This window comes from Monodon monoceros, unplaced genomic scaffold (genome assembly GCF_005190385.1).
Source record: "Monodon monoceros isolate NGI ecotype Baffin Bay Population unplaced genomic scaffold, NGI_Narwhal_1 Super_Scaffold_18, whole genome shotgun sequence".
NCBI classification, from domain to species: Eukaryota; Metazoa; Chordata; class Mammalia; order Artiodactyla; family Monodontidae; genus Monodon; species Monodon monoceros.
In genome coordinates, this window is record NW_021703774.1 from 1,686,999 (window position 1) to 1,701,141 (window position 14,143).

Consider the following 14,143-nt stretch of genomic DNA (forward strand, 5'->3'; position numbering starts at 1 on the left):
AACAGTGTTAAAAACTCAGACTCTAACAGGGAACAAAAAGCTAGGGATGGGGGTAAAAGATGCAAAGAGAGGAAAGTGGGAAAACAGTTAAAGCTAAAAGTTTCACAGCATAAGCCGCGGAATGCAGGGCTATTCTCGCCATCCCCTTTTCCTCCCCTACACCATGTCTGTCACAGAGAATTTAGTGGCTTTAAACGTTGAGAGAGAATTTGTCAAGGCTAGACTGGGAAACAGCAACAGGCTTCCCTGTAAAAGAATAACCAGGTGAGGCTATCTGAACGCTCCATCCTGCTTGTTTACGGGAACACTGATCACCTCCTTGCGGACGAGCATCGCGGGGCTGGACGAAGGAGGGCTTCACGACCTCAAACCACCAGAAGAGCTCCGCCATGAACACCAGGTAGTTACTCTGTGCGAGAGGCAAGAAGTTAGGAGAGAAAGCAGGTAACGCCCGACCAGAAAGCAATGACAGAGAGTTACCTATTAAAACACAGCTCGAAATAGCATTCTCCCATCAAAATCTGTGATTTTTTTTTTTTTTAAAGAAATGATAAAGCTTATAATCCCTAAGCCTGTGCTGTGGGTTACCTTCTCAGAAGCTTTCCATTCTCAGTTACATTTCTTTCTCCTATACGTTTATTCTTCTCCTCAGCTGAGTCCTTCCTGCTTGGCTCTTACACGTGCTCAAACCTCTGCCAAAGAACGCGGCCGAAACCCGCACGCGATCCTTCACCCTCCGGCTTGCGTCCACCCGGCCTGCTCATCGCTTCGGACTTCTGTAACACCGGCCTCTCCCAACAACCTGCTCTCAGCCCTCCTCTCCCTAATCCACTCCAGTGTGGCACTCAGGCGCCCTCGCTCTAAGCCAGCATTTGCTCAGGTCACCAATGTCTGTGTCACTAAATGAAACAGATTTTTTTCGTCTTCGTTGCCCCCAAGCCCTCAGCAGCATTCGATACCCCTGATGTCTGAAAACTGCCGCCCACACCCACCAGCTATCGAACGGCCCCCAAAGGCACGACTGCACTTGCACACGCACTTTGTTTCTCTCACTGTGCCAGTCGTCTTCCCCACAAGTCTGATCAGATCCCATCCTTATCTCCCTGAATGGCAGCCACCTTCCCGGTGCACAAAGCAAACCTGGGAGTCACCGCGACACCGGCCTCTTTCTCCCCTCACACCCGATTCACCGCCGAGGCCTGCAGGTTCTGCGCCTCAACAGCCCTGGAATCCACCCACTTCTCTCCACCTGCATCGTCACTACCCTCACTCAAACTGTTCCCGCCTCTTGGTTAGCACACGGTCATTTCTTCTTCGGCTTATGAAGCCAAACTTTTCAAAATGCAACACCCCTTCCCCCACTTGCCCTTGCCTCTGGGAGACTGACTATAGCTTACAAGCGGGTACCTGATTGGGTCCCTTTTCAGTTTCCCCAGCTTCATCTAATACCATATTCTCCAGGGTTCCTCATCTTACCCATCAGACTATATGGTCAAAAGGACAAAGCTGTGCTCACCACTACATCTTCAGTGTTTAAGACAGTGCCTGGTACATAATAGATGTCCAATAAATATGTATTGAATGAACATATAAATGAATGGATAAACATATTATAAGAAAGGCCAGTCACTGGCAAAGCATCGAAATGTTGATACGGAGTATCTCTGGGTAGTACGATGATTGTGACTTACAGTTTTTCTTTATACTTATCTCATAGTATACTTTCTAAAACCAAAGTATAAAATTGTATCTAAAGCATTGGTGCTCGGTTCCAGCTCTACTAGTACAGTTCACTGAAAGCTATGTATATCTTTTGGAAAAACACTGTTTAAGTACCCCATAATTGTCTGTTGATAGGAAATTAATTACTACCTTAAGGACCCTGGAGCTCAACATCACTAGTCATCAGGGAAACGCAAATCAAAACCACAAGGAGATACCAGCTCACACCTGTCAGAATGGCCATCGTCAAAAACGTAAGCAATAACAAGCGCTGACGAGGGTGTGGAGAAAAGGGAACCCTTGTGCGTTGTTGGTGGGGATGTAAAATGGTGCAGCCACTATGGAAAACAGTATGGAGGTTCCTCAAAAAATTAAAAACAGAACCACCATATGATCCAGCAATCCTATCTGGGTACAGAAGCAAAGACCAAAGATCTCTTGAAGAGATATCTGCACTTCCACGTTCACTGCAGCCAAGACATGGAAACGACCCTAGTGTCCACCAGTAGGTGAATGGATGAAGACGTGGTGTACGTGCAGCCACGAGGAACCAGGGAAGTCTGCCATTTGCAACCACACAGACGGATCTCGAGGGCACTGTGTGAAGTGAAATAAGTCAGACGGAGAAACACAGACACTGTACGGCATCACTTGTACGTGGAATCTGAAAAAGCCAGACCCACAGAAACAGAGAACATAGTGGTGGTTCCCAGGGACTGGGGTAGGGGAAATGCGGGAGTACTGGTCAAGGGTGCAAACTCCCAATTATAAAATGAATACGTTCTGGGGATCAAATAATTATAGTTAATGATAACTGTATTATATCCATGAGAATTGCTGAAAGAGTAGATCTTAAATGTTCACAACAAAAATGGTAATTATGTGACGTGATGAGGGTGCTGACTGATACTATGGTGATAATCATTCTGCTGTATATAAGTGAATCAAATCAACACGCTGTACGCCTTAAACTTATACGATGTTATATGTCAATTATGGAAAAAATTTACTTTAAGCACCTTGGTAAGATAACTGTCCTAATAACATAATTGTACTGTGTCTGGCCACTAGATGTCAGCATAGTAAGAAATAATTTTCCCAGTAACTAGCTTACGAAGAGAATGTCTTTCTGAATTTACGATGATTAAACAGCAATAAATCTGTCACCATGTTCCTGGAATGGTACCAGACTAATTTCATTTAAGAGCTCTTCTTTCCTTCTTTCAGGTAAGACAGTCATGCAGCTCTACATTAACGTTCTTAAACACTGTAAATGATATCAAAGAATACAAACATACGGAACATAGAATAAAAAGTAAAAGTACGCTTTAACTCCTCTCCCTCAAATCCTAATACTGCAGTCAGAAGAAACCACTGTTAACAGGTCCGTGTTCATCTCTCTACAGACCTTTTCCCACGCCTCTGTGTGTGTGTATATGTGCATACAAACAGAAAAAGGATTTTTAAAATATATGTAAATTGCATCATGCCGTATGTAATGTGTGCTCCCCGCACGCTTCCCTGAGTAACTCCTAGCGAGCTTTCCGCACCAGTAAGATACCCCTGCCTCCTTCAAACAGCTCCTTGACAAGACGCTTCAAGTGTGGCCCTCCCAAGGTGAACTGCCGCCAACTCTTCACCACCACGAACAATCCTTATACGTCCTTCTGTGCACTTTAAATGTGGTTAGAGAATGCCCACCTGCCCTCTAAAAAGAGCACACCAGTTTACAAGTCCGCCACGAGGGGAAGAGAGGGCTCACTCCCTATTCCCCACAGACAGTTGTTACTCAAGTTAACAAATGACACGGTGGCCAGCACCATGGACCGAGCAACCTCTTGCGGGCTTAGAGCCTTAAAATACTCATTTGAGGTCAAAACTGTGGTTCTAATAATTTAGCAGAGAGCACAGAAAGTGACCAAAGTCTTCTCTGCAGATAAGTATCTATTTTTCAAGTGCCTGATTGAAGAAAATGTCTTTGTATCCGGATCATGCCCAGACTAAGTTGATCTAAACATCAGGGATATATGTTATTTATTGGAAGTCCAAGGTATACAACTTAAGCAAATGTAACCTTACAACTCAATGTATTTAATGAGGTCATTTTTTTTCTTTGAGACCTCAGTAAAAGTATTTAAAATTTTTAATAGGAAGCGCCAGAAAAAGTATTAAGATAAATATGAAAATCTCTCCTAACTTCCATTTTGGTAAAAATGGCGAAGTGTAAACATTCAAGATCAGTCCAGGTTCTTCTCGTGATGTGCTGGACAGTGGGGAGTGAGCGCTATTCTGGTCAACAGGGGCAGTGGCTTATTCTGGAAACGCCGTTGCCCCTGGCTCCGTCAATCTGCCTCGCGGTAACCGAGAAACGGGTACAGGAAAAAGAGAGAGACCGGAGAACAAGAATTTAAAGCATCACAAGGCACTAGCATTACGCTGGGAGGGGTCCTTTAGCAGCTTCTATGAAGGTGGGCATCGCAGGTACAATTAGGACTGGCATAAAGCTGTTCCCCTCAGACTTCAAACAAATCGATTGTAAGATCATTTATTCCTAAAGCCTTTAAACAGAAGTGTTAACTTCAGGCAGGTGTACGAGAGCCGTGAAGGAATTCTGCAGCTGCAGCTGCCGGTAACAACAAGGGCAGCGTTCCCACCATGAAGTTCTGGAACCTGTAGCTCAGAAGCCATCGCGCCTTAGACACGCGTCTGTCTTCACCACTAGAAAGAACGCCCTAAAAGGACGGGGGCGGGGGGGGGGGGTGTCTTTGTGTTGTCTGCTGAGTTATCCCAACCACCTAGAACACTATGAGGCGCTCAATAAACATTTCTTGAAAGAAAGGCACTAAGCAACGGCCCCGAAGCTAAGAGGTCATGTGACGTCCTGAAGCAAGGGACAAGTGTATGGCTAATAAATGCGATGACTTCCTAAAAGGTTCATTTCCAGATAACTGTAATATTTCCTTCCCTCTTCCTTTTCCCAAGGCTTTGCCTCAAGTTCTGGGACCTGAGGGCCCCTTCTTCCCAGACAGAGTCCACAGTCCTGCTGAGTGTCCCGAGCGGCCACACCTCCCGCACGCTCCCCGCAAGCGGCAGCAGCCCTCCAGGACCCAGAAACGCTTACTGGCTCGTCCTCTATTTTGCTAACAACATCAGAACAACGGTTTAATTCTGTACTATGACATTAAGTTTAGCTTTGCGCTACAAAAGAAACCTGTAGCTGACAGTGTGGGTTTTTAAGAAACAAGAAATAAAATAAAATCAGCAGAAAAATCAAACAAAAACGATTTTTCCAAGAGTTCTTTTGCCTGAAATTACAGTTAATTTTGTAAGCTTAAAGCAGCTATACTGTTTATGTACCCGGTTATACGTTTTTTCAGCAAACCTGAACAAACCAAGGGGAAGAGGACGGTTGAAATACCTTTATGGAGGAAGCGGCGTACAGCATGTCTTCCAGGGCGAAATGGCAACACTGGTTCAAATACTCTTGGCAAAATTCTTGGATCAGCTGCAGATTATAGAGGCTGTCAGCCAATGACATGGTTTCTTTCAGGCAAATATCTTCAAACAGGAAAAGAGCCAGGGTTAATTCTGATAATGTACATTTCATGTTCATTTTGTAATTATTACCTTAATACAGATACACAACTACGTAGAATCTGTCTGACCCACACATGTAACGGCAGTGATCACTACACGGAGGCTTAGAGACCAAGCACTCCTTCGCTCAACTACTTCCTAGAATTATACGTAAATGTTCTTCTCAAAAGAAGCCGTCATTACTTATTAAATTTACTGTCTTCAATACTTCTTACCATCTATCCGCAGTTTCGAGACATTTCAGTGGAACACTTACCTTCTAATCTGACGACACCAGGACAGTAAAAATGAATAAGGGCAGCTAACGCACAGCCATCCGAGCCGTCTTTCAACAAATTTTCTACCAACGGAATGCAAGGCAGTTGCTTAAGCAATGTCTGCTCTTTCCTGTAACGAGCCTACGTTAAAAAAAAAAAAAAAAAAAAAGAAAGAGGTGAAAATGAGTAAGTACTAAGCAACATACAGGAAAAAGACAGTACTGCAGATTCCAATGTGTCAGTAATAAAATATAACTCAAGAGAAATGAGAACTACTCACCAACATCCTTCTTTTCTAAACATTACCACTAGACCTCACTTTACCAACAGCACTTTGGTTCTGAAGCCAAGTACTTAACGTAACATTACAGCGCTCATTTACGTGAAATTCACTTAGCCTAAGAATTTACATGTAAAAAGCGTCACGAAATGGGTTTTGAGCGTTTGTTATCCGACTCATCAGTTCTGCTCTTTCGCAGATTATGAAATGCATTCACTTTAAGGTTAGACTTCACGCAGACCACACGTTCTTACGTGGAAAGAGTGAGACTCGAGCTGAAAGAATGAGGAGAGGCATCAGAGTTGGGAGAGTGGGCAGAAGAAGGTGAAACCATTCTTAAAGGAAATGTGGCGAGAAGAAACATCGCTTTGAGGAACTGGAATAATATTCAATACCATGAAGATATTCTGGCTCCTCATCTGAATGCTGAGACAGTGCAAATAAAGCACCCTCTGACTTTGCAACTGAAAAACACCCTCCTGGTTGAGGTTGCATTAACCAATAACAGAGCAAGTACGAGGGTTTCTGCTCCCTCGCAGAAAAACAGATGAAATTCTTGTTTTCTAAAGATTGGCTGGCGTGAGTGGATACAAACGTGTAAGGCGGTTCTCTAGAAATGAGACATGCCGTAGAACTCAGAGGTTACGAGAACGAGCTCTTAAGCCAGATTACCTAGGCTCAAGTCCTGGTTCTGCCACTTCGTAGCTCTGTGATCTTGGACAAGGTACTTCAGTGCTCATTTCTCGCTTTCCCCATCTGTGAACTGGGGACAGTCACAGTCCCTACTTCACAGCAGCACGGAGGATTACAGAAGATGATGGACAGAAAGTGCGATGCACACACGGGCACACAGCGGGTAATCGCCAGTGGTCAGCTGCTACTAGCTATTAGCTCTCCTCAGGCCAAGAAGAGTAATGCCGAAGGCTTAATGAAGATGCACACTGAAGTACTTTCTTAGCAAACTTTACAATTATAGTGGTTACTGATATTTAAATAGAGTTTTTTTTTAAGTAATCAAAACTAATTTTTCTTCTGACTCCATCTAACCTGATTATATTTCATAATTAAAATACAATTACGAAATATAATACTTTCGTGAGAATAACAGAAAAATATTATAATTTACTGAAAGAGAAAATTTACTGTTTGGTGGTGAGGTCAGATTTCCTCTAAATGATATCCCTCAGAAGAGCACACACGTTCAAGGAGACATTTATCCCTATTTCCCTGTCACTGGCTACTCAAGAGCAAGGGTCATGGAACATCTCTTCCTCCGAAGATTTTCAGAGGAGCTTGTTCTTATGAATCAGTGGGGACTAGACATCTGTGTTTAATGGTATGTTCCAAACTCACAGACTACCTATATTCAGAAAAAAAAAATCACACAGATAACACTACATAAATTCTTTAATTGATTACTGACTTTTACATAATCTTTAGAAAACGTCCTCATTTTGCTGCTGGCAGACGGTTTAAAAATCAGCCATGAAAAAAGAGGAGAGAGGAGGGGAGGAAGGGGGGAGAGAGAAAGAAATCAGCCGGTGGCCTCTTCCGGCCTTACGCTGCTGCCCCTCACACTTGGTAGTAAGCACCCTTCCAGGTCCTCTTGGGCCGGCTAGAAACAAAAGAGTCACCTCTTGGGAATCCCCTACATGGGCTGGGCTCAGGGCCAAACTTCCCAGATCTCCAGGTCTACCCTTGTTTTCGGCCCACGGTCTGAACTGGACTGAGCTGAGTGCCCAGAGTCGTGGAACAAAGAACTGAACTGTGTGCTGTGTTGTACCGCACCCTGCACAAGGCACACACAGACACACACGCACAGAGCTTCATAAGGCTGCAGCCACAGAGGCCCACGGCTTAGACCAATCAGAGGTTGATACGTGGCATGCCGAAACATCTTCCTGAAGATTATATCCTAGGAGAGGCATCAGGTAAACCAACTTCTAATACTGAAGTCACGTGGGACTCCCTGAAAGTTCATCTGCAATTCACAAAGGTTACAGAGTCTTTTACACTTGAACATGCTCTATGCCTTACAGACTTACTGCTCTTTCTACAAATGGAGAAACCTGGCATTTAAAAGGGACATACTTTCTATCTTTCAACATTATGGTGCACTTCTAAGTTACATTTCTGTTTCTGAGGGTGTAAAATACTTAAGTGGTCTAACCCCCAGACGTCACCGTGAAAGATCAACTCTTCAAGTCAAACCAGAATTGAATCTAGCTCAGGTCCAGTGCTGGGAGGGACACAGAACCTGTCACTTCTTTATTACACAAAAAGTATCCTCTACAGTTCAGGCCAAAAGGAAATGATCCTTTCAAAAAGATGACTTTACAATACAAATAATTTACATGTGCAATTCATATTCACTTTTACTAACATTATTAAAACTAATGCAAATCTATATCCATATTTTTTTTGTTACCTAGTTACTGATGGTCTGTGAATACTGACAGACTAGCTTACACTTTAAATTATTTTTAAAGCTTCTAATCCAAAATTTGACTAGATTTTAAAAATCTTTCTGTTTCACATTATGATCAGAAACACCTTAAAATCCAATCTCTACTTGTGACTAACAGAATTATACGTAATGACCATATCGGCAAGACATAAATGATACCATTCTACAATTACACTTCTGGAGAGCAAGTTGAAGAAGATGTGCAAACTTACTGGAACCAATTTCCAAAACCATTTGGAAGGAGACTTCAGAGGAAGCAGCAGGAAAAAAGGGGAAGCAAAAGGTAAAGGGAAAATTCATCAGAAGTTTTTAAAATTAACAAGTTATAGTAAAGTTTCTGTTAGTGGAGTTCCAAGTATATAGTTCTCAAAACATTTTTTAAATGTTAACACTTTACAATTTAGCTTAAACTATAGAGGTTCCTAACGATAAAGACCACCACCTTCCCTCCCCTCTCTCCTCTCCCAACATGGATGTGCGTTTTTAGGGTACCCAGGACATGCTGTGTACTTCGGCAGCAAAGAATTTTACCTCCCAGTTCTGGGACCACACATCACGTTAGAAACTAAATTTATATCACAAGAGGGAGTAGAGAGATTCTAGGGCTGGACTTGCAATCATTAAAATTCTTAGACATTAGGAGGCCAAGTCTGATAAGGTAGACTTCTTCCCAGAAGGAAAAGAAGAAAGACTGTTTCATAAGTGCATGAATAAAAGCAAATAACAATGTAGAACTGAACACAATGATCATTTCTTTTAATGACATAAAGAATTTCTTTCAATTAATGGGGGATAAAAAACCAGTTGGCAATTCTCACCAGTTAGTATTTTTATAGAGTCTCTAAGGCAAGTAGCTACTAACACAAAGAGAACGTAAATGTTATTAATTTTACTATCTAGGGGTGTTCCAAAGAATATAATTTTATGTCTTTAAGAAGATGAATATACAATAAGCCCATAATTTCAGATAATATGAGCATAATTTGTAACTGTTTATCTTGGTATTTCCTAGCACAGTTTTCTGGCAGCCCTAAATAAATATTTGTTGAAGTGAACCAAACTAAATGGGGTCTGAGTTAAAATTCATATTCAACTTCTATGCAGAAAGTTTTTCCTACAGAAATTAATAGCACAAATAACATTATTTGGAAAAATAATATAGATGAGGTATTTTCAAGAACTTCAAAAATCAGAAAAATGTCATCTCAAGAATCAGAAAAATACCAGCTTCCCACAAAGAGATAATATTTCCAATAATTTTTTCTTATTGCATCAGGAAGAATAACCCTAATAATTTTTTTGCATGTATTTGAATCTCTCGTTTAACCAAAAGTTTTTGGCAGCCGCAGATATAATAGCCATAAAAAGTGCCCGAGCAGGACCAAAGAGCAGGAAGCCCCTGTGAACGCGTCAGGATTCCCAGTGAATAACAGAATTTTCAAAAACAGGAGTTTTCTTGCTTCTGAGACTAGAAGAATCCATGACACAGAAACTGATGATAGTAAGAAATTACTATGGATTATACAAAACAGGAGATAAGCAAAGGAGTCTCTCGTGGTTCAAATGAGTCTGCATTTCTTGCAAAATATTCAATACTTGACCTTTTTACTAATTCAGACAACTCTGAAAGAGCTCCCAGTGGCTGCAGCTGGAAAAACTGAACAACAAGTCAATAGCACAGACTGGATCGTAACCCAAACTATACAACACGTACATACACAGGAGCCCATAACAATACAAATGAACACAGACTGGATTGTAACACCAAGTACAGAGCACATACACACCAATCCACATTGATAGAAATAAACGGCTGAAGGACATAAATAAATGGAGAAAGTACGAATCTCACTTACAGAATTCCAGATGGGTGTATACACTCTTCCCTTCAGGGAGGGAGCTTAACTTCCCTCTCCTGGAACGTGGGGTGGATTTAGTGACCCACTTCCAAAGAAAAGAGCATCAGAGGGGGAAACGGAAACTTTACAATGAAGGAGACCACTTTCAGCAAGTGGTCAAGGTGGACACCATCAGTGACAGATCGTGTTCATGCCACGTGCTCCCTGATGTGGCGTGATGAGATGTGAAGCCACTTCTGTGGCGTTCTTCTCAAAAGGCCCACAGGCCCAACCTCATCACAGGACACAGGAGACAAACCCCAGTTCAGGGACACTGGTAAAACAGCTGGTCCGTACACAAACTGGTGTAATGTAAATAAAGTCTGTAGTTTAGTCAATGATAATGCACCAATGCTATTTTCTTGGTGTTGCCGAACAGGCCACGATTACATAAGATGTTAACATTGGGGGAAACTGGACGAAGCTGTACTATCTTTGGAACTTCTCTGTAAATCTAAAATTATTCCACAACAAAGTTGATTTCAAAAATAAATACACACGAAATTACGTGAAGGTGGTCAAAAGGCACAAACAGTTACAAGATAATAAGTACTAGGGATGTGATGTGCAGCGTTCTGTCAACACTGCTGCATGTTATACAGGAAAGCCGCTAAGCGGGTAAATCCCAAGGGTTCTCATCACAAGGAACAGATAGGTTTTTCTATTCCTTTATGCTGTATCTATACGAGAGGATGAATGTTCACTGAATCTATTGTGGTCACCACGTATGTAAGTCAAATCATTATGGCGCACACCCTAAATTTACACAGGGCTGTATGTCAATTAGATCTCAATAAAACTGGGAATGAACGAATCAATGAACAAATGAATAATGATGGACAGAAACAGATTATAACCCATCAAATAAAATAAGAATCCATCAGTTCATACAGATAATAAAGAGAGGATAGGCAGATTGATAAACAGATGAGGTCAAATTTGCTTATAATAGAATCCTAACTAATAAACGTAGAAGAAATGATAAAGTTAGAGAATTGCCATTTTGTAACCACCATAGTAAAAAGTAACTGAAGTAGGTATCGTCAATAAATGCTAAGTCTAGGAGGTGGGGAAACACTGAAGAGGAACAGAATATTTACAGTCTCAAAGTACCCTCCTCTCAAATTACTTATTACGAAAGGAAAAATAATCATCATGCAGTCAAAAACCCAAACAACATCTTAACCAACTGATCAAAATTAATATCACCTAGTAGGGGCAAGTGGATAGATATCACACGCCTCTGGACACAACACTGGGAAAAGGACACACTTTACATAGTATTCTAGGCTAAAAAAAAGCACAACTTAATCTAACAATGAGGAAATATCAGAAGAACTGAAATTGAGGGATATTCTATGAAAATGACCTGTATTCTTAAAAAATGTCAAGGTCACGAATGAAAAAGAAAAGCCGAGGACTGTTCCAGTTTAAAGAAGATGAGAGATACAACAGCTAAATACCTTACCTGACCCTGGACTAGATCCTGGACTAGAAAAATATATAAAGTTCAATTGGGATGACTGACAAAACTAGAGCATAGGCTGTAAGTCTGATCCAAGCACTTTATTGACATTGTTACCTATCCTGTGGTCATGTAAATGAATAGCTTTCTTCCTAGGACATATACATTGAAATATTTAGGGGTGAAGGGGTATGATACATGCAAACTTCCTTCAAAAGTTTCAGAAAAATGTACACATATATACGTCTGTGTGTGCAACATGTAATGCACAGAGCACACAAAATGTTACGCTGATGAATATGGGGAAAGGACGTGTAAGGGTTCTTTGAACTATTCTTGCAACTTTTTGTTAAATCAGAAATATTTCAAAATAAATGTTCTTAACAAGTTATATTAAATCCATACCAATCCAAATCTTTGTAGGGTCTTGTATCCAAATGCACAAGACTACTGATCTATAAAGCTGCTGAAGAAATCTAATTTTCATAGTACTCAGGCAAAGATTAAAATCACGGTACTAGGATATCTAACTAATGTGTAAGTTTCTTCAGACCAAATCATCTTTGTAAAATATTGCTTGGAGAAAAAAAAGTTATGGTACCATCTCTGAATTTTAAAAATGTTTAAATATATACATAAATGTGAAAGTTTATAAGGAAGAATTTTGTTTTTACAAGGATGTAAATCAAGAATAAAATGATTATATTTCTAGCCAAACCAAGTAGTTCAAATGCCCAAAATCCCACTGTTGGGTAACAGAGCAAGGCTTCATCACCTACTCTGTGCTTGGCAGTGTGCTCTTCATGAGGACCCCTGTACTTCACAGACTATGTGAAATGAACACTTACCTTCACAAAGATTTTCATAATGAGAAAAAGGATAAAATTCATTTGAAAATGAAGGTATTGAATCTAAAACGTGGCACAGATGAACTTATCTACGAAACAGAAAGAGACTCACAGACATAGAGAACAGACTTGTGGTTGCCAAGGGGGAGGGGAGATGGGGGAGGGATGGAGTGGGAGTTTGCAATTAGCAGATGCAAACTATTGCATATAGGACGGGTGAACGACAAGGTCGTACTGTACAGCACAGGGAACTATATTCAATATCCTGGGATAAACCGTATGGAAAAGAGTATGAATAAGAATGTATATATGTGTATAACTGAGTCACTCTGCTGGACAGCAGAAATTAACACAACATTTTGTAAATCAGCTAGACTTCAATGAAAACAAATAATAAAAGAGGAAAAAAAAGCAAATGAAGGTATAAATGCTATGCTTGTGCTCAAGTAAAAATGTGTACTGACCCAAATATTTAAGTGAAGGCCACTCATTCATTCATTTACTCAATCACTCACTCAGCAAATACTGGCTGTGAGGTCAGTATGTACAATTCCATGGGCCAAGCGCCGTGAAAAAGTCAGAGTGACGTGATCCAGTAGTGTCCGGATACCACAGTTTGCTTTTCTTAAAGGTCACTTAATCGGCAGTTGTTTGGAACACAAATAGCATTTTTTTCCATAGAAACAAGGTTTACTGGATCCTGTGTCAGCATATAAAATCCCCATTTAGTTCATAATGTGTATGCAAAGCTACAGAACTCAATCATATATATAATAAACGAGGTTTCCATGGAAATCCTGTAACACAGGATGATGCTGAACCTTATTCCTGATTAGAGCCAGGAGCAAAATGGGGGGTGGTGGGGGGGGGCAGGATTAAATCCATCTCCAGGGCAAGGATTTCTACTACTAAAGGGAGGGAAAGAGCAAGGGGGGAAACTGGAGAGGGCTGGGGGACTCGAGGGACAAGGCGGGGGCAGAGCTGGGGGAAGCAGGGAAGCGGGTGCAGATCTCCACTGGGGAAGGTGGTCAACAAAGACAAGAATCGAGCCCAGGGAAACCGCTGTGATCCCGAGCACCAGATTGAGACAGAAGTGTAGGTGGTCTGCACACAACTTGCCTGGCGAAGCTGGTGGTGTACAAACCAGCTTTTTCCCTTTCCCTCCTCCGGTCTCCTCTCTTACAGAGCATCAGTAACTAGCAGCATTCGCCCAAAATGAACAGAAGTGCTGTATAATAACGAAGAGACTTAAAATAACCCAGATGGAAAATAAAGTCTCTGCATACGATAATTTCTTATACCTCAATTCAAATGCTAGACAACATGTTTAAAGGGCTCTCATTATAATATATTTTAAAAGATGTAGGAAATATACTTTAGGTCTTAGTATATAACAAACACAAACACACAAGTGTTTGTTCGGAGAAAAAAAAACTCTAAAAGCCTGTTCAAGAAGTTTAAAGAATTAATCCGTGTTGTTTCTTCTTCCTTCACAAAATAACCATATGTACAACTTATAATTCCTGGAATGTAATTTTAGAGGCTGGTCTTACTACAAGTCATTATAAGGTTGATATATTGAAAAATGTTTTCCTGTTTCATATATTTT

General features: G+C 41.0%; 1 protein-coding gene across 4 annotated transcripts in view; it reads right to left on the reverse strand.

The window, feature by feature from the left end:
* The window catches only part of CAMSAP2 (calmodulin regulated spectrin associated protein family member 2), a 94,622-nt gene that overhangs the window by 18,325 nt on the left and 62,154 nt on the right, over window positions 1-14,143 (reverse strand). For all 4 annotated transcript variants that reach the window (XM_029228273.1, XM_029228271.1, XM_029228274.1 and 1 more), the window contains 3 exons: window positions 5,576-5,717; window positions 5,141-5,280; window positions 316-409 (listed from right to left, as the gene is read on the reverse strand). In XM_029228273.1, the coding sequence (XP_029084106.1) occupies window positions 316-409; window positions 5,141-5,280; window positions 5,576-5,717 (376 nt within the window). The remainder of the gene's footprint in view (window positions 1-315; window positions 410-5,140; window positions 5,281-5,575; window positions 5,718-14,143) is intronic.